The sequence below is a fragment of the Pygocentrus nattereri genome, chromosome 5 (genome assembly GCF_015220715.1).
Source record: "Pygocentrus nattereri isolate fPygNat1 chromosome 5, fPygNat1.pri, whole genome shotgun sequence".
Taxonomy (NCBI): Eukaryota; Metazoa; Chordata; class Actinopteri; order Characiformes; family Serrasalmidae; genus Pygocentrus; species Pygocentrus nattereri.
Window position 1 is genome coordinate 10,808,710 of NC_051215.1, and position 16,855 is coordinate 10,825,564.

General features: G+C 41.2%; 3 protein-coding genes across 4 annotated transcripts; all 3 read left to right on the forward strand.

Moving 5' to 3' along the window:
- The first annotated feature begins 752 nt into the window (after nucleotides 1–752).
- cst3 (cystatin C (amyloid angiopathy and cerebral hemorrhage)) lies at nucleotides 753–2,737 on the forward strand. The gene is made up of 3 exons (XM_017695426.2): nucleotides 753–1,080; nucleotides 2,187–2,297; nucleotides 2,393–2,737. The coding sequence occupies exons 1-3, from the start codon at nucleotides 871–873 to the stop codon at nucleotides 2,468–2,470; spliced, it is 399 nt and encodes a 132-aa protein (XP_017550915.1). The 5' UTR covers nucleotides 753–870; the 3' UTR covers nucleotides 2,471–2,737.
- A 3,398-nt stretch (nucleotides 2,738–6,135) lies between these two features.
- On the forward strand, nucleotides 6,136–7,665 carry LOC108426103 (cystatin-like). Of its 2 annotated transcripts, XM_017695365.2 has the most exons (5): nucleotides 6,153–6,239; nucleotides 6,407–6,476; nucleotides 6,634–6,858; nucleotides 7,308–7,418; nucleotides 7,517–7,665. In XM_017695365.2, the coding sequence occupies exons 3-5, from the start codon at nucleotides 6,658–6,660 to the stop codon at nucleotides 7,592–7,594; spliced, it is 390 nt and encodes a 129-aa protein (XP_017550854.1). In that variant the 5' UTR covers nucleotides 6,153–6,239; nucleotides 6,407–6,476; nucleotides 6,634–6,657; the 3' UTR covers nucleotides 7,595–7,665. The 2 variants fall into 2 exon arrangements, with proteins under 2 accessions (XP_017550855.1, XP_017550854.1); XM_017695366.2 differs by lacking the exon at nucleotides 6,407–6,476 and having other exon boundaries at nucleotides 6,136–6,239.
- Nucleotides 7,666–10,933: 3,268 nt separating this feature from the next.
- On the forward strand, nucleotides 10,934–16,189 carry LOC108426095 (glycine N-acyltransferase-like protein 3; the record flags this gene model as incomplete). The annotated part of the gene is made up of 3 exons (XM_017695356.2): nucleotides 10,934–11,048; nucleotides 14,462–14,585; nucleotides 15,383–16,189. Coding segments are annotated over 3 exons (654 nt in total), but the record flags the coding sequence as incomplete, so codon positions are not given.
- Between the last annotated feature and the right edge of the window lie 666 nt (nucleotides 16,190–16,855).

Genomic DNA, 16,855 nt, shown 5'->3' on the forward strand with positions numbered 1-16,855 from the left:
TGCCTTCAACGTTTTGTGCTTATGATGATTTTAATAGTCGTCAGCATCACTAATTAATGACATTCTATTAAAAGTATTTACAGCTAAAATGAGTTCATGAAGCGAGTCTAGTTACAAAAATGATAACAGGGCATTAAAGCCATAATTAATCTTTTAGTACTTTTACTTTCAATACTTAAGCACATTTGAAAGCAAATACGTTTGTACTTTTACTCAAGTGGAGGTATGTAGGGAGGAACTTCTGCTTTTACCGGAGTAATATTTTACCATGGCTATCTCTACTTTAACTCAAGTACATGGTTTGAGCACTTCGTGCACCACTGGTGGCTTGAGTCTCCCTCTGCTATAACCCAGAGCCACACCTAAACCACCAGCCTACTTACTTACTGCTGTGTCTTGAGACTGTGGGTGGGCAACGTGACAAAATTTTATCATTATTGTGACAAATGATGTCCCAATATATATTTTTGTAAGATTATCATAGACATTGTCAGTACTTAAAGAACACTAACTACATGTTTCATTACAAAGTAAGCCTAATAAGGCCTCTTTAACTGGATGTGATGAAATGCAGTTTGTGAAACTGGGATTTTGTTCTTCTCTTTTCTTTCCTTTCTTTTTACATATCTTGGTCTGACACTACAACGTGCGATGATTCAGTGTAAACCACCTTGTTTACAATCACCGATTCAGTCCGGAATCGCCTGGGCTCATGTGATTGGACAGGACAATGCCCCGCCCACCGCTGCCAGGGTTGCTGTTTATATAACCACAGCACAATCCCCGGGTTTTGTTTTCGTCTGAGATTTTCGATCAGCTGCGTTGCTTTGCTGTTTTATATATCAAAGCCTGTCAACTGAGGCTGAAGTCATGTTTCTGAAGGTTGTCGTCCCGCTCGTGGTCCTCTGCCTGGCCGTGGAGAGCTCTAGCCTTGTCGGAATGCCGGGAGCGCCGGTGGACGCGGACCTCGCTGACCAGGGCGTTCAGGATGCCCTGCAGTTCGCGGTGGCCCAGCACAACAGAGCCAGCAACGACATGTATGTCAGTAAAGTTTCGAGGGTGATCAGTGTTCAGAAACAGGTACGACCATTTACAGATTTTTACGTTCATTTATTTGCCAGAAACGTCATCAGACCAAGCGACCTCGGCAGAGAACCGCGGGGGGAGTTAGCCCAATAGTGGTCTTCCTGTTCCTTAGCTGTTTGTTCGAATTCTCCCGTTCCACCTTAAATGGTACAGCAGTCACGCGAGTCTAACTCCCGGTTAACAGAGTGTAACTGCTGCACCATTTAAGGTGGAACGTGAGGATTCGAATACGAATATGCTCCTGACCTCGAATAATGTAAGCCTAATGCTATCTGGCTAGCCTAGTCTTTCCTGAAGGGGAAGGACTGAGGGACATTTCTAATGAGAGAGTCGTCGCTTTTGGTTTTACCTATAGAGTTTATGGAGAAGTCCGGCTTTCTCAAAAAACCTGCCTGCTCACATGGGCGGGTCGATACCGCGGTCTCATGCCCCATAAGCTGTGTTGATGACCAGTTAAATAAAAACCGTATTGCAACAGTCACAGGAAAGAACTGCAGTGTGTCAGCATGACTAGCCGCAAGCTGAATGTAATGTCAACTGTCTTCTCACAGGCAGCTTTCTGTGAAAATAATAGGCTGCTTGTATTTACTGGCACTGGGACTCTCTGGGACTCTGCCAGTCCTCCACTGGCTCCTTTCAAACATCACTCTCTGTAGCCCTTTTGTCTTGCTGTAGTTTTCTGCTCTGGCTATCAGTTACCTTTTCACACAAACGACTGTGACTAGAAAAACCTTTAAATTGTCCCCTGGTTAGTGGTGGTAACTGTTTCCTTGCATAACCACAAACTGTGCTGTTTACTTGGGGCTGTGTCATTTAGTTTCAGACCAAAGTGGCTCTAAGAGGATAAAGTGTTGATCTGTCATGTTAAACGTTGGAATTTGATTTATAGTGTCATGGATACACAATAGGAATTGTCAGGAAATCCCACAAATGACCACTGTTACGTCAATGCCACAAAAAAGCATACACTGCAGACGGCTTAATGATGTGGTGTAATGAAGAACCTTCCCTCGGCCTCCATCTCCAAGAGTAAACTTGCTCATGTGGTCCCTTTTTCCTGAATGATGAAACTGCAACACTGTTATTTTATTTGCTCGTAGGTTGTTGCTGGAATAAAGTACATCTTCACCGTTGACATGGCCAGGACTTCCTGCAGAAAGGATGGGGTCGAGGAAGATTGTCCAATCCACTCAGACCCAAGCCTTGCAAGTGTAAGTTAGGCATTTGTTTCTAATGGTTTGTGCTGTTTCCTAGTCAGACTAGACATGTTAAGGTAACACTTCTGTTTTGTGTCTCCTCTCTTAAGCCCCATGAGTGCAAGCTTGCTGTCTGGAGTCAGCCTTGGATGAAAACCATCAAGGTTGTTGAGAATACCTGCAAGTAGAGCTCCGATACCATGCAGCACCTTTTCTCCTCTCTCCAGTGGAATCAATAAAATCCTAACTTTAGGATGTTTTAACCTTATTTTAATGTGCTGAATGCGCCCAATGTCTTCAGCTTGTAGTTTGGGTTGTAGTTGGTTAAAAATGCTTTGACTAACTCTCTCTCCTGTAGTCATCCTAAAAAAAATTCACTTTTTGTATGATTCAAAACAAATGTACTGAAAATATTAAGATTTGACAGATTTACTATTAAAAGGTTGTTAAAAAGATGTGTGGCACATTTATTCTATTCAAATTCAAGATGGAGATTAATGCTAATTTAATGTAAAGCATACAGAAGTTTCTAAATAAAATGAAATATAAAATAATGTACTTATTGCACCAGAGCATGCTTATTAAGGTTTTTTGTAATATAGCACATCTGTTCCTTCACTGATATTCGGATAATGTTAAAAACTCACTGGATCAGGTATGTCTGGAAATTCATGTAAGAACCTCTATGTGAACTTCTGTGTTCATACAGTACAATTTACAGAAACGTGGTTAAAGGAAATGAATCAGAATAAGCCTGGCTTGGTAATTGTCTTGACATTGCTATGAAAAAATGGTCTAATACTGTGAGATGCCCTATATGTTGTGTGAAAGTTATTGTGGTTCAAATATGTAACAAAAAAGAAAGTTAAAAGTTTAGTTATGGAGTATTTTATTCATAACTGTTCTTCTGTAAAGACTTTTAAGCTACTTCTGACCATCAGCATCACTACTCCAAGTTCAATACAACGTCCTGACTATAATGACATTTTATTCAATATAATTTCAATACAGCTTTAAACAGCTTTGTTTTTAAGGCCACTACAGACAATGGGATGTAAGCACAAGTCTGTTTACTCAGGATGATTTCTCAACTCACAGTTCTTAGTGATAGTAATAGTAAATGGTATAAACCTGTTTTCCTCAATCTGAGTGTTGGGAGACTCTTCTTGCTGCAAAATCCCAGTGTTGAATAAACACTGAACTGTTAAAGTCAGCGTGGACACAAGTGAAAAGCTCATTCAACATAGTTTTGCTGTATGCTGTAAATTCTCCACACATAAAATACGTTGAATACACACACACACACTTTTTCTAAGCTGCTTGTCCTCCTGGGTTGCAGGTACTTTTGATAAAAACGGGAATTTAAAAGGGTGTTTAACATTGACTTAAAGGTTGGATCAGTTTATTTTATGGACTGAAATGCAACTAATCTCTTTAAAAGAATAACAAAGATTTAGTAAAGATTAGCAGAGATGCCAGTGTTAAAGATGTGTTGACAACAGCTTCATAAATAACTATTGTATCCTAAGTAAAAGGACAGATGTTTTCATGGGTTAACTCCCTAACCCTCCACCCAACCAAAGTCAAGTCAAGAGGCTTTTATTGTCATTCAGTCAATGTACAAGTACACAGTGGAGTGAAATTACGTTCCTACAGGAACAACATGGTGCAACAAGTAGCAAAAAGTACAAAGTGTGAACTTGCAGATATAGTGTGCAAATAGGGGGGTGGTATTAAACCTGATCGCTTGCGGAACAAAGCTGTTCCAGAGTCTGGCAGTGGTGGCATGGATACACCGGTACCTTCTGCCAGACGGCAGCAGTGAAAAAAGCCCATGTGAGGGGTGGATGGGGTTGACCACAATGGCTTTCCAGATACAACGTTTGGTGTAGATTTCCATGATGGAGGGGAGAGAGCCCAATGATCTTCTCAGCTGTCTTCACTGTATGCTGTAGGGTCTTGCAATCCGAGGTGGTGCAATTCCCAAACCAAGCGATGATGTAGCTGCTCAGGATGCTCTCTATAGCCCCCCAGTATTCACCTTGTACTTGCTTTAGAAGATAAACACTGGCAGAAAATCAGAGCTGCTGTTCAAGTGCTAGCCTTAATAACATGTTGTAGTTGGTTCTGGTCCTTCATAAAACAATGAGCAAGAAAATGAAGTGAAAAGCAGGCTAACAGCTAGTTTTTAGATTGTTTTATTTTACAATACACTTGTTTTGCCAATGTTTACAACTTTCAAACGCATTAAACATTAACTTACATGATACAAATCTAACCCATGTCTTATTTATTTCATAAGAGTTGCATACAGAAAATGAAATTCCAGATCATTACTGTCTTTTTCGTCCCATATTTTTTGTACAAATAACTGGTCGAAAGGTATGATCAACTTTATTTTTACTTTTGTTAATGTTTTTAATTATGCACTTCACTTATCTGAAAGTACAGTTCTTGATATACCTGTTTTTAACTTGTGAGCATGTTGTGATAGTTTTGTGAGAAAAGCAATTATTTTTTTTATTTATAAATGAATAATTACAAAATTAATAGTAAACTACAAAAAGATTGAATTGATGTTCATAACAAGGCAGAGTGAGTGGAGAGGTAAGGGTTTAAATTCTACCTCACTTCCTTTCATCACCAAGTGTTAATCTTTTGCACACTTTTAAATATTAAATAACTCTTCAATTAGCATTTTCAACTACTGAAGATAGAAAATGACCGATGATTATGAAAATATTACTTCAATCCTTGTACATTTGGATCTAAATGCTGCATTTGGCGTAGGCCCAACAGATTATAAAATTCTCTTAAACTGCCTTAAATTGAATTGGCTTTTCTCAGAAACTGTCCTAAAGTAGTTTGGAAAATATTACTAAGTTAAAAATTATCTGGTAATTCTGTCTTTCAGTACACTTCTTTGAAATACCACATGGTTCTGTATTAGGCATATTTTTATTGTCATTGTACATGCTGCTGTCATCATTTTAAAAGCAGGGATGATCATGACAGGCTACATTCATACATTCATTTTGCAAACAAAATATTGCAAACAAAATATGGTTTTAGGGGTCTGGTATCTGAATGGAAAAGGGAATGGTACAGGTATGAGTACTGACAAGGATGGGAATGTGAGATGCGTAAGAAGACGGGTCCTGGAACTGGCCTGGTACAAGGTGGAGCAGGAGAAACTGGAGAGGCATCTTTGACTGCAGGCAGGGAGAATAGAGCTGCCTCAAAGAGGTAAAGAGGAGCATCTTTAACCATCAAGTCAAAGGGCTCAGCCATACCAGCCATATCAAATCGGGAGAACTGCTTCTGTTCTTAAGGTTATGAGCCCACTGCCAATTAAGACGGGATCACATGTGCCCATCACTTTTACTAATTCTGGTGGTAGCAGTCCCTCAGATATCTAAAATAGATGGTGCACTTCAAGATGAAAGTCTGAACGATAATGAGATAAGATTTTATTGTAAGCCATTTTGGACTCTTTCCATTGGTCCATTCATTATGAAATTTTGTCACAGTGTAAACAGTAATGCAAATATGGCTGTAGACTAGTTATCTCCTTGTTTGCAGACCACTGTAGTCATGCGTTATTCTGTAGTTTGTGTTATGCCCATATTAGGAAATCCGGGTCTAAGCTTGATCTGATGGATTAGGTTGATGGCCAGAATTAATGGGTTTTTTGAAAAAATGCCTCTATTGCACCCTGTAACTATACATTTTGTCCTGTGTCCTGTGTAACCTCTAAGTGTTACGACCCCCCAGTCGTGATTGCCCTTTTTTGTGTCTGTGGCCATTTAATGTGTTTTTTCCATTGTTATGGTGTGCAGGTGCATGATTGGCCACTTGGGGGTGCCTGGCAGTATAAGAGGTTGCTGAGCCACCATCTTGTTCAGGCCTCTTTCTTCTTTGTTATGACCTGCTAGAGCCCTTGTCCAGACCAGCCAGGTACTTGTTACTTCTTTCTGCTTGTTTTGCTGCTATTGTTAAAAATGTGATTGATTGTGCTTTGAGAGCTTGGGGGAAGTAGGGGACTGGTGTGGTGTTGTTGTGATGGCCTTTTCTCCTGTTTAAGGTAGGGAGTTCAGGTAAATGTCTCTTTCTTTTGTTTTCAGGTGAGTTAAACTTGGAATCATTGAGCTAGTTTTACTAGCCCGACCCTAGACTGAGCCGCAACACTGTATTGTGAGTTTTTATTACAAATGCAAGTCTCTTACCGCTTCAAATCTTGGCACTGGCTACAAAGTTGACAATGCGACTGACGGTGGTCCATAACACACCAAAATCACTTGTTGTTGGAGTTTAACTGGTTTCCTTTGCTGTTCGTTGTTTTATGTACCAGAGCCTGTCGTCTGAAGCTGAAGTCATGTTTCTGAAGGTAGTCATCCCGCTTGCGGTCCTCTGCCTGACCGTAGAGGGCTCGCGCCTTGTCGGAGCACCCATGGATACGACCCTTGCTGACCAGGGCGCTCAGGATGCCCTGCGGTTTGCAGTGGCCCAGTACAATGGAGCCAGCCATGACATGTATCTCAGTAAAGTTTCCAGGGTGATCAGTGTTCAGAAGCAGGTACGAGTATTTGCACATTTTAGCTTCAGTTTTTGTCAGAACAGCATTAAAACCTCAAGGCGAGCCACCCTGGCAGAGAACCGCAGAGGGATAATTCTGGGGGGGACCTTTTATCCCCTGGTTAGCAGTGTTGGCTGTTTCCTTGCATAACCACAAACTGTGCTGTTTACTCAGGGCTGTGTCTTTTAGTTTCAGGCCACAGTGGCCCTCACAGGGTAAAGTGTTGGTCCATTTGGTTAAATAATGGAATTTGATGTCTAATGCCATGGTTAGACAATTGTCAGGAAATTGCATGGGTGACCACTGTTCCATCATTGCCAGAACAAAGCGTTAACTGCGGCTGGTTTAATGTGGTGTAATGAACCTTCTCCAAGAGTAAACTCGCCCATGTAGTCACTCAGGAAAAAGGGACATGTCCATCTAAAACTGCAACGCATATTTGCTCGTAGGTTGTCTCTGGAATGAAGTACATCTTCACTGTTGAGATGGCCAGGACTTCCTGCAGGAAGGATCTTCCTCAGAAAAATTGTCCAGTCTACTCAAACCCAGCACTTGCAAGAGTAAGTTATACATTTTGTTTCTAATGGCTTACAGGTTTATGCTGTTTCATCAGACTGGACATGCTAAGGTAACCCTTCTGTTTTTCTCTTCCCTCAAGCGACAAATATGCAGGCTTGCTGTCTGGAGTCAGCCTTGGAAGAAAACAAACGTGATGGTTGAGAATACCTGCCGTTAGAGCTCCAATACCATGCAGCACATTTTCTCTCCAGTGGAATCAATAAAATCCTAACTGGAGTACAAATTCTACTTATTTGAATGTGCCAAATGCATCAGGATCTCCAGCTTGGCTGTAGTTGGTTAAAAATGCTTTTTGACTAAAACTCAAAAGGTCCAACCTCATGAGTGACTGATCTTGAAGTTTGGTAAAACTGCTTTTGTCCTTAAGGGCATCAGTGCAGTGCAAAGTTCTCCACTTAAGGGATCAAATGTACATTCCACTTCTACAAATTCTGGTGGTAGCAGTCCCTTAGATAACTAAAATAGACTGTGCACTTCAAGATGAAACCCTGCCAGGTCCATTACAAGTTACTTACAGGGTGGTGCTGTCTGAGTGTTAAATGACAGGCCTTTCATCTTAATGATTCAAGAGTAGGTGCTCAACTACTTCAGTCCCCTGAGAACAGTCTGAGTACAGAAGCATAAGCTAGTTACTTGATTCAAAATAAACTAAACACTTGAGAGGGAAAAAAAACACTTGTGACCAAGATGTCTGAACAGTGTAAGCATGAAAAACTAGGGTGGAGTGGCTGTGACACTTCCGGCTGATTCATAACTTTAAGGTGATGTAACTCACCACAAGTCTTTGTTGACTGGGAAAGTAAATAGCTATGAAACTGTCAGGATAAGGATGTTATGACAGCATTTCAAGTAGCTGAAAGAATAACATAAGACTGTTAAGCGCTGACATTAAAATCAGATGGAAAACATTAACATTGACAGGTGGTTTCCACCGATGTTTACAAAGTGTCTGCATAATTCAGTTGTCTCTCAAAAGCCACTTAAAGTGCACCAACAAAAAAGTCTTTCGGTGGGGGTGTGGTATTCCTGTGGTACTGCCAAAATACAACAAAACATGACAACACAACTTTTTACACACAGCTGATTATGCCAGGATTACCATAGCCCTCCCTGTTGTACCTTATTACAGGAATTAAATGACTTGCTGCAATCTTGTGGTTATTGTGTGGTATTGCCAAAAGTACATTCACCAACATTTGACTTGCTGTACTTTTGTTAATCGCTAGTGGTAGACCCTTACAGAAGGGTGTTTACAGTAGTAAAAGAAAAAAAAACATTTATAGTACCTTAAAATGTGTTCACTCACTACCGTAAATCATTTAAGTCCACGGTAGAATGACTTTTCACTTATCATCGCTGGAAAATGTCACAGTGACTGTCAGTCACATCCTTGCTCATTTGTGGAAAACATGCTTGACTAATTCAGAGCTGCTTTTTGATCTATTTTCACATCTAGAATTGTAACCAGAGACAACAAGCTAGTAAACAAGCTGGAACAATCTTCAACTAACCGTAAATAAAGCAACTTAACATCAAGGCTGGGTACTTTAGACATGGTTGACAACCAAGGCTTAAAAAACCCTACAGTTTTGCAACCGATTACACTTTAATATTAAATACATTATTAATGGTAAATATATGTTTACAAACCCGATTTAAAATCTTTTTCTGTTTATATTGTTTTGTCTTTTCAGCCCTCGGCCCACCACAAATGTTGCCCTTGTGGGCAGCCTTGAACTAGATAAGGCTGTGGTATGATTTTTGCCACTTATTGCTAGATTATAAGTCTTGCAGTATCTTCAGGTACTTGATTTAAAACACAAACAAGAGTAAATGTATTTGAGTAGTAGCAGCGACCGGCTTCTTCATTACGTACACCTCTTTATCTCTACATTTATTGTATATTTTATCAGCTCCACTCACCATATAAATGCAATTTGTAATTCTAATTACAGACTGTAGTTCATCTGTTACTCTTCATACTCTGTTAGCCCCCTGTCACCCTGTTCTTCAATAGGCACAACACCCACAGGACCACCACAGAGCAGGTATTATTTGGGTAGTGGATCAACAGCACTGCAGTGACGGACGTGGTGGTGGTGTGTTAGTATGTTTTAGTATCAGTGCACTGATATATTAAGTGGTCCTGATGAAATGTCCAATGAGTAAAGAAACAAGAGTCATTTTAATGACGTGGCTGGTTGGTGTATATCATAAATATTATTTAATAACCTTTTTGTTATTATTTAATAAGTTTTTGTTTAAAAAAGGAGGTTGTGGCGATGTACAGTCAACATAGTGCCGACTACTTCGGCCGTCTCGTCAACGTTGTTACAACCTCCTAAAAAGTTGTCAGACCACGTTGTCATAACTTTCTGAGGAATTAGATTTCAACGTTGTGACAATTAATTGAGCACCAAGGGGACAACGTTGTGGGCACCAAAACAGTACGTTCTCATAAATGTAACTGTGTTTGCAGGGCCTTAAGAAATAAAACCTGATGGTTTTGCTTCCTAACGGGTATTGGCTTGATGTATTGCTGTTGGAGACCATTAGGAAACAATCAAATGTATATAGTATCTGTCCCAAAACACCTGATTAAACTATCAGAATTCTTTACACGGTGATATCAACACATCAAGAAAACACAGAATATCACTAGTGACTGCTGAAAACCACCAGGAACCAAAAGACACTTTTAATGGGTTCTATGTTTTTTTTTCAACAGGGAGGTACATTAAATGTAGCTGTCTAGCCAAGTTAAGGATGAAGAATGGATCAAATGATGATATAGCTAGCAGCAGCAGCAGAAGTCTATGGTATATGCTATTTTTTCCTAGCAGGGTGTACGTTTACCTTGTCCAAAACATAGCAAAACGACGTCTAAGGCATCAGGCAGCGTATTTCGCACCCACATAATAACTTGCTATACGGTAAAATGAGCATTTAGAGGCAATAACCGCTTCCGACGTCTGGTTACTATCACCACTGCTGTGAATAATTCTTACTTGGTACGTGTCTCGTGATCAGAGTATCTCACACCAAATCGCTCGGAATGCCTTTGTTTAAATCTTACAGATTAATTATGCACAATTTTTGAAAAAATGGGTGGAGGTCCCCTTTAAATCAGTGGCGTCTCAGGTCCTGTTAGCCAACATATAGAAGCGTTAGTTACCTCCTCAGCCGTTAGTGACACATTCAGCTAAAGAAAGGGGGATGTAAAGAACCGGTAAACGGACTAAACCTGAGGACTGGGCTGGACTTCAGGAACCAAACGGACTCGAAATTTAAACGGCAAAATAATGTGAGGTTCACCAGCAAGTTACCAGGTTATTAGCATTTCCGAGACCGCATAAGTAGTTATGGTTTACCTTTAGCGTCGAGCATTAACTTTAAGCCTGACTCGAAGCTGCAGATCAGTAAATGCTAAGACGCCGACTGTCTTTCTGGTGGAGCTTCTAAGCTTGTTTCTGTTCACGGCTGGAACCGAGACTGAACTCTGGCTGCCTGCGAGCAGGAGACTTTAACACAGAGCGATGAAGGTGCTGACCAAAGAGGAGCTGAAGCTGGCAGAGAAGACCCTCAGACACTACCTGCCGAAGTCTCAGCAGGTCTGTGTGTTTTTCTGCACCATGACAGAAGAAAGTGAAAGCTGTGAGAAATGTCGTTAATGTATGGGCTACTAAAGAAATGTCTTTTTGGATCCACTGAGGCAGCTGTAGGTTAGCTCCGTGTATTTTTTCAGTATGCCCTCAGAAAAGTGTAAGGGGCCGAGAGTAAAACAGTAATGACGTTGCCTTCCTTTGCGATGATATGCAAACAAACATTTTTCGCATTAGCACTTTAAGGTTCGCACATAATACACTAACATACTCTCATTTGTTCACTATCCTTTTTCTGTTCCCCTTACAGCCACGTTTACATGCAGCCTGAAAATACGTCCATGTAAACACCTCAATAATAAACTAATCCTTTAAAAGACGGCGGTGGGACGGACGTCCAACTTATGTGTCTCAGAGCACGACGTCCTCCTCTCGCCGCGTCCTTTATAAGGACATGTGAAGGAAGTTTTCTGAGTCTGACGTCGGTTTAAAGCCGTTAAAAACAAGCGCGCACAACTGGAAACTCATCTCACGCTGACTGGACATCACGTGACGCTCGCTGTCATAGAAACGTTTACTCTCAGCGCTGCTCCACGCATGCGCGTCATTTTGCATGGGATTACTTGTAGCGAGCATGTAAACGAAGATTGGCAAAAATGTTTGCGTGTAAACACAGCCACTGTGTCTTAACGGCGTTTTCACACGCAAAGTCTGAACCAATCTTCATGTTTTTGTCGAATTATGTAATTCCTTTTTGTTGAAATTATACAAGTTTCAGCATTTTTATATGTTTTAGTATTTGACCTTTTACTTACTTGTTGAACCGTATTACCATTACAGATTTAATATATAATCTTATCTGTTTATCTTTAATATAATAATCTAGTATTTAATCTCCTCCTCCCTCCGTGCACTGCTGCGGATCATTTTGCTTCTCTTCCAGCTCTTTTTTTATTCTGTTGCTTATGGGTGACCATAGCCTGCCTCACCTTCTTGGAATTGGTCCGAAAGTCCGAACCATCCAAAAAAAGTGTTTTCACATTGCAAACAAAACGAACCGTGGTTCAGTTTGATCCGGACCGAGACCACCTCTTTTTGGTTCTCGGTGTTCTGAGGCACCTTTTCACACCTGCTATTTTGGTTCAGACGAAACTGTCCGGACTTGATGAATATGATGAATGGGGTTTCATGCCTGTTTCGATATATGAGATATAGCTTCTGTGCACACCAATGGCATGAACACTGAAAAGGTTATGAACCTCAGTAATGGTACTTTTACTTAGTATCTGGGTGATCAATGGCACTTATAGATTGTCTTCTATGAGTCATTTGGAGAGAATCTGCTGCAGTCATGGGCTGGGGGTTCATGACCGGAAGGTCGCCGGTTCGATCCCCAGAGCCGACAACACATGACTGAGGTGTCCTTGAGCAAGACACCTAACCCCCAACTGCTTCCTGGGTGCTGCAGATTGGGGTGCTCACTGCCCCCTAGTGTGTGTGCTTACTAGAGTGTATATGGTGCTTCACTTCACAGATGGGTTAAATGCAGAGGTGAAATTTCCCCATTGTGGGACTAATAAGGGTCTCTTAGTCAACCTGTAAGAGAACAGGTGACTTACAGTTATGTAGGATTTTAACAATGAGTGGACTTTATGAAACTTCCTTCTTGACTTATTCTCTGAAACCTTTTGTTTCACTGCCACTGTCTTCACTTCTTTTTTTGCTCCAAAAGCCAAGCTCAGGGGCCCAAGGACTAGACCACTATCACTTCTCCTCTCTGTTACTTGTCAAACTTGAACAATGAACAGTGGAGGAAAGACTGGGGTGGGAGGCAGAACCTGAAGCCTGTTGGAGGATGGGTGAATTAGCCTCTTTAGCAAAACTCCATACTTGTTGGTATGTGGTCAGGATCGCAGTAGCCCACCTGCAGCAGAACTCTATGCTTAAAAGTGGTTGAGTTCCTTGTTTAAAAGCTGTACTGTATAAAATTAGTGTGTTGAAATTGAAAGTAGTAGCGTTACTGAGTCGCGAGAAAACTAAAATATGGTGGTTATTTGCTGATTCAGGTCACCTTATAAAACTCGCAATAGTAATTGCGCAGGAGTTTTTTGGACCACGTCATACGTCTTGTATTAACGTCACATGTCCAGGCTCGAGAAGAAGGCCCAGCCAGACGTTTAACGCCAAATACAGCACAAATGCACTCACCTTATTTATGCCATAAAACTCCAAAACATCTCTTTTCATTGGCCAATTCTGAGCACTACAAGTTACCTAACAAATCCTCCTTTTTTTACAGATATTTTTGGCAATATTTAAACCAATGTTAATTTTTTAAAACACTATATACATGACTTGTTAGCTGGATCAGATATGTAACAACAGGACAACAGGGGTGCTCAAAGACCGGAGGTGGAAACACTGGACTAAGATACAGTTTTTCAGCAAAGATGAGAGCAATATATGATTATGGCTTATGACACATCAAAACCATTTCAAGCTTGAGTTCATACTAATAGTTTTATTTTAAGGCTTTTACTGATTAAATGTATTATGATTGGTTTGAAATTGTATTTGTTTTTGGGGAAGTTGTGGGCTGGCGGTTAGAGAACTGGCCCTGTGACTGGAAGGTTGCCGGTTCGATCCCCAGCGCCAACAGTACATGACTGAGGTGTCCTTGAGCAAGACACCTAACCCCCAACTGCTCCCCGGGTGTAAGTGCGGAGGTGAAATTTCCCTGTTGTGGGACTAATAAGGGTCACTTAATCTTTAAAAAAGGACAAAGCTTCTGAATACTAGAGTAATACCAAGACAATGAACTGAACGCTAGCTAATGCTTTTAGACAGCAAATTAGCTCACTGAGAGTAGCCTAGCCAATTTCAAATTAATCCATCCATTTCCTAAGCCGCTTCTTCCTCAGGGTCGCAGGGGATGCTGGAGCCTATCCCAGCAGTCATCGGGCGGAAGGCAGGATACACCCTGGACAGGTCGCCAGTCCATCGCAGGGCAGACAGACAGACAGACAGACACAGACAGTCACTCACACACTCACACCTAGGGGCAATTTAGCATGTCCAATCGACCTGACTGCATGTCTTTGGACTGTGGGAGGAAACCGGAGAACCCGGAGGAGACCGGAGAACCCGGAGGAAACCTACGCAGACACGGGGAGAACATGCAAACTCCACACAGAGAGGACCCTGGTCACCCGGCTGGGGAATCGAACCCAGGCCCTCCTTATGTTAATATTTATACTCACTTCTTCCTGTTCCTTGACCTCCCCTACACCCCTTCCTAGTATCCCATAAAGGGCCACTGAGTCATGAGGCGAGTTAAATTGGCAAAAGCACATTAAAAGCAGTACTGAAATTGAACTTTTGAATTCACAGTTCAGACTTTGTCACTTTTAAAATTTCCTTAGGTTTTGATCTGTCCTTTGAAGAGACGATGAAGGCTGTAGCAGCAAACAGAGGCGTGCCAGGGGCCAGGCTGGATGTGTGCCACGTGATGACACTGCATGATCCCTCTGACCTTCCAACTGACAGGTAATGTCTTTATTGAGCTTCGAACAGTGGCAGTATTGTCAATGTGCAAGTCCTTCATCTGAATTTAAAGGGCTCATTTTCTGACTTGTATTTTATTTTCCTTGAAGTCCACTTTTTTTGTTGTTGTTGTTTTTTGTGCCCTTAAAGCAGTCATGATTCATTTGTACATTTTCCAACCTCCCTTTATCCCTTAGAATTAAACAGACTGTTTTTGTTTATGTACATTCATGACTGATATATGTAAATGAGCTCTGTTCTGATTGGCTGCCCTGAATTGCACTTTATTTAAAAATCAGTTTGTGTTAAAACACTCCTTATCACTTTAGCAGGAATAGGTGGAGCTAAAAGCTGTAGGCTGAATAGGTTGATCTACATTCATATGCAGATGTTTGGGTACCCCTGGTAAAATGCCATAGATTTTTGCCATAGTTTTCTTGTATTTTTAAGTGATGATAAGCGGTTAGTGTGACGGGTGGTCACTTGACCACAGATCTTCAAACTTTTGCACACGACTATACAGAAACTTGAGCTGCTTTTCATCACAAAAACAATCACTTCAATGGGCTGTTTTTGCAGCTTCTATATATTAGTTTCTATATATTGACTGTGTGAACTGAGGAATGCAGTACATTTTGCAACTTTACATACTAGTTTACTCTTTTTGAAAAAAGCAAGGAAATGTTGTGCATCAGTCCATTCTGGACTGTATAAATGCCTTTAATAATCATCAACATTCATTGTTTTGTTTCAGTTACCTTTAATGTCTATTTAATCTCGCTTTCCTTAACCACCCTCAGGCTATCAGTACAGGTGTCATCGCTCCAGGAGTCTCATGCTGCTCTGGTCAATAGTACATGGAAGTTTCGCATTGGAGAATTCAGTGAACGAATAATTAGGAACATGATCCTGAATTTCCCTTCGTGTTGTGTGTTGGACTCAGATGGTCAGCCAGTGGCATGGATACTGACCTACTGTGACTGTGCAATGGGAATACTGTACACAATGCCGGGGCACAGAAGGAAAGGCTATGCCAAAGCCCTGGTCAGTACAATGGCAAAGAAGCTCCATTCAAAGGGCTACCCAGTGTACTGCTTCATTGAAGACGATAACAGGCTGTCTTACAGGCTCTTTGCAAGTTTGGGTTTCACTGAGGACCCGTCTTACAGGGTTACCTGGTACAGCTTCAATAAGATGTTTCTCAGTTCACAATGATAGTTTAGTCTTAATTTTTTTTTGTTTTAAACTCAGTTGCCCTTTTTACCTGGTTTGTCCATATCCCTGGTCTCATATTAAGCACAATTCAGTGTGGGCTGGGAAAAATAATATAAACCAATGATGTCACATTTCAGACCCTCAGATGCTTCCTGATAACACTTTATGCAAAAAAGCTACACCAGAATGAAACTTCTCACAGCACTGTAGAAGGTAAACTTACTGTTAGATTCACTTTATACACTATATGGACAAAAGTACAGAAACACAGAAATCATCCAATTGGACTCTGGAGCAGTGGAAACATTTTCTGTGAAGTGATGAATTATGCTTCTCTAAATGGAAATCTGATGGATGAGTCTAGGTTTGGGCGAATGCCAGGAGAATGTTACCTGCCTGACTCCATTGTGCCAACTGTAAAGTTTGGTGGAGGGGGGATAATGCTGTGGGGTTGTTTTCAGGGGTTGGCCGAGACCCCTTAGTTCCAGTGAAGGGACATCTTAATGCTTCAGCAGACCAAGACATTTTGGACAATTGTATGCTTCCAACTTTGTGGGAACAGTTTGGGGACAGCCGTTTTCTGTTCCAGCATGACTGAGCTCCAGTGCACAAGGCAACGTCCATAACGGCATTGCTAGATGAGAAGAACTTGACTGGCCTGCACAGAGCCCTGACCTCAACCCCATTGAACACCTTTGGGGTGAACTAGAATGGAGATTGCGAGTCAGGCCCTCTTGTCCAACATCAGTGTCTGACCTCACACATGCTCTTCTGGATGGGCAAAAATTCCCCCAGACACACTCCAAAATCTTTTAGAAAGCTTCCCAGAAGAGTAGAAGGTGTTATACCTGCAAAGAAGGGACCAACTCCATATTAATGCCCAGGGATTTAGAATGGGATGTCATAAAAGCTCCTGTAAAAAGCTTTTCCTGTATAAAAACTTTTGATCCTTCAGTGCCAAAAAAAATCTACAAATCAATAAATGCATATTGTTTTTAGGGGTGCCTCGATACCACTTTTTCGTGTCTGATACCACAACCTTGAGCATCTGAATTAGA

What these genes read in the sequence shown, in the direction of transcription:
- cst3 (XM_017695426.2), top strand. Translation starts at nt 871, where the DNA reads ATGTTTCTGAAGGTTGTCGTCCCGCTCGTGGTCCTCTGCCTGGCCGTG. An exon ending in TGATCAGTGTTCAGAAACAG is followed by an intron (nt 1,081 to 2,186) that starts GTACGACCATTT and finishes ATTTGCTCGTAG; the next exon opens with GTTGTTGCTGGAATAAAGTA. An exon ending in CAGACCCAAGCCTTGCAAGT is followed by an intron (nt 2,298 to 2,392) that starts GTAAGTTAGGCA and finishes TCCTCTCTTAAG; the next exon opens with CCCCATGAGTGCAAGCTTGC.
- LOC108426103 (XM_017695366.2), top strand. Translation starts at nt 6,658, where the DNA reads ATGTTTCTGAAGGTAGTCATCCCGCTTGCGGTCCTCTGCCTGACCGTA. An exon ending in TGATCAGTGTTCAGAAGCAG is followed by an intron (nt 6,859 to 7,307) that starts GTACGAGTATTT and finishes ATTTGCTCGTAG; the next exon opens with GTTGTCTCTGGAATGAAGTA. An exon ending in CAAACCCAGCACTTGCAAGA is followed by an intron (nt 7,419 to 7,516) that starts GTAAGTTATACA and finishes TCTTCCCTCAAG; the next exon opens with CGACAAATATGCAGGCTTGC.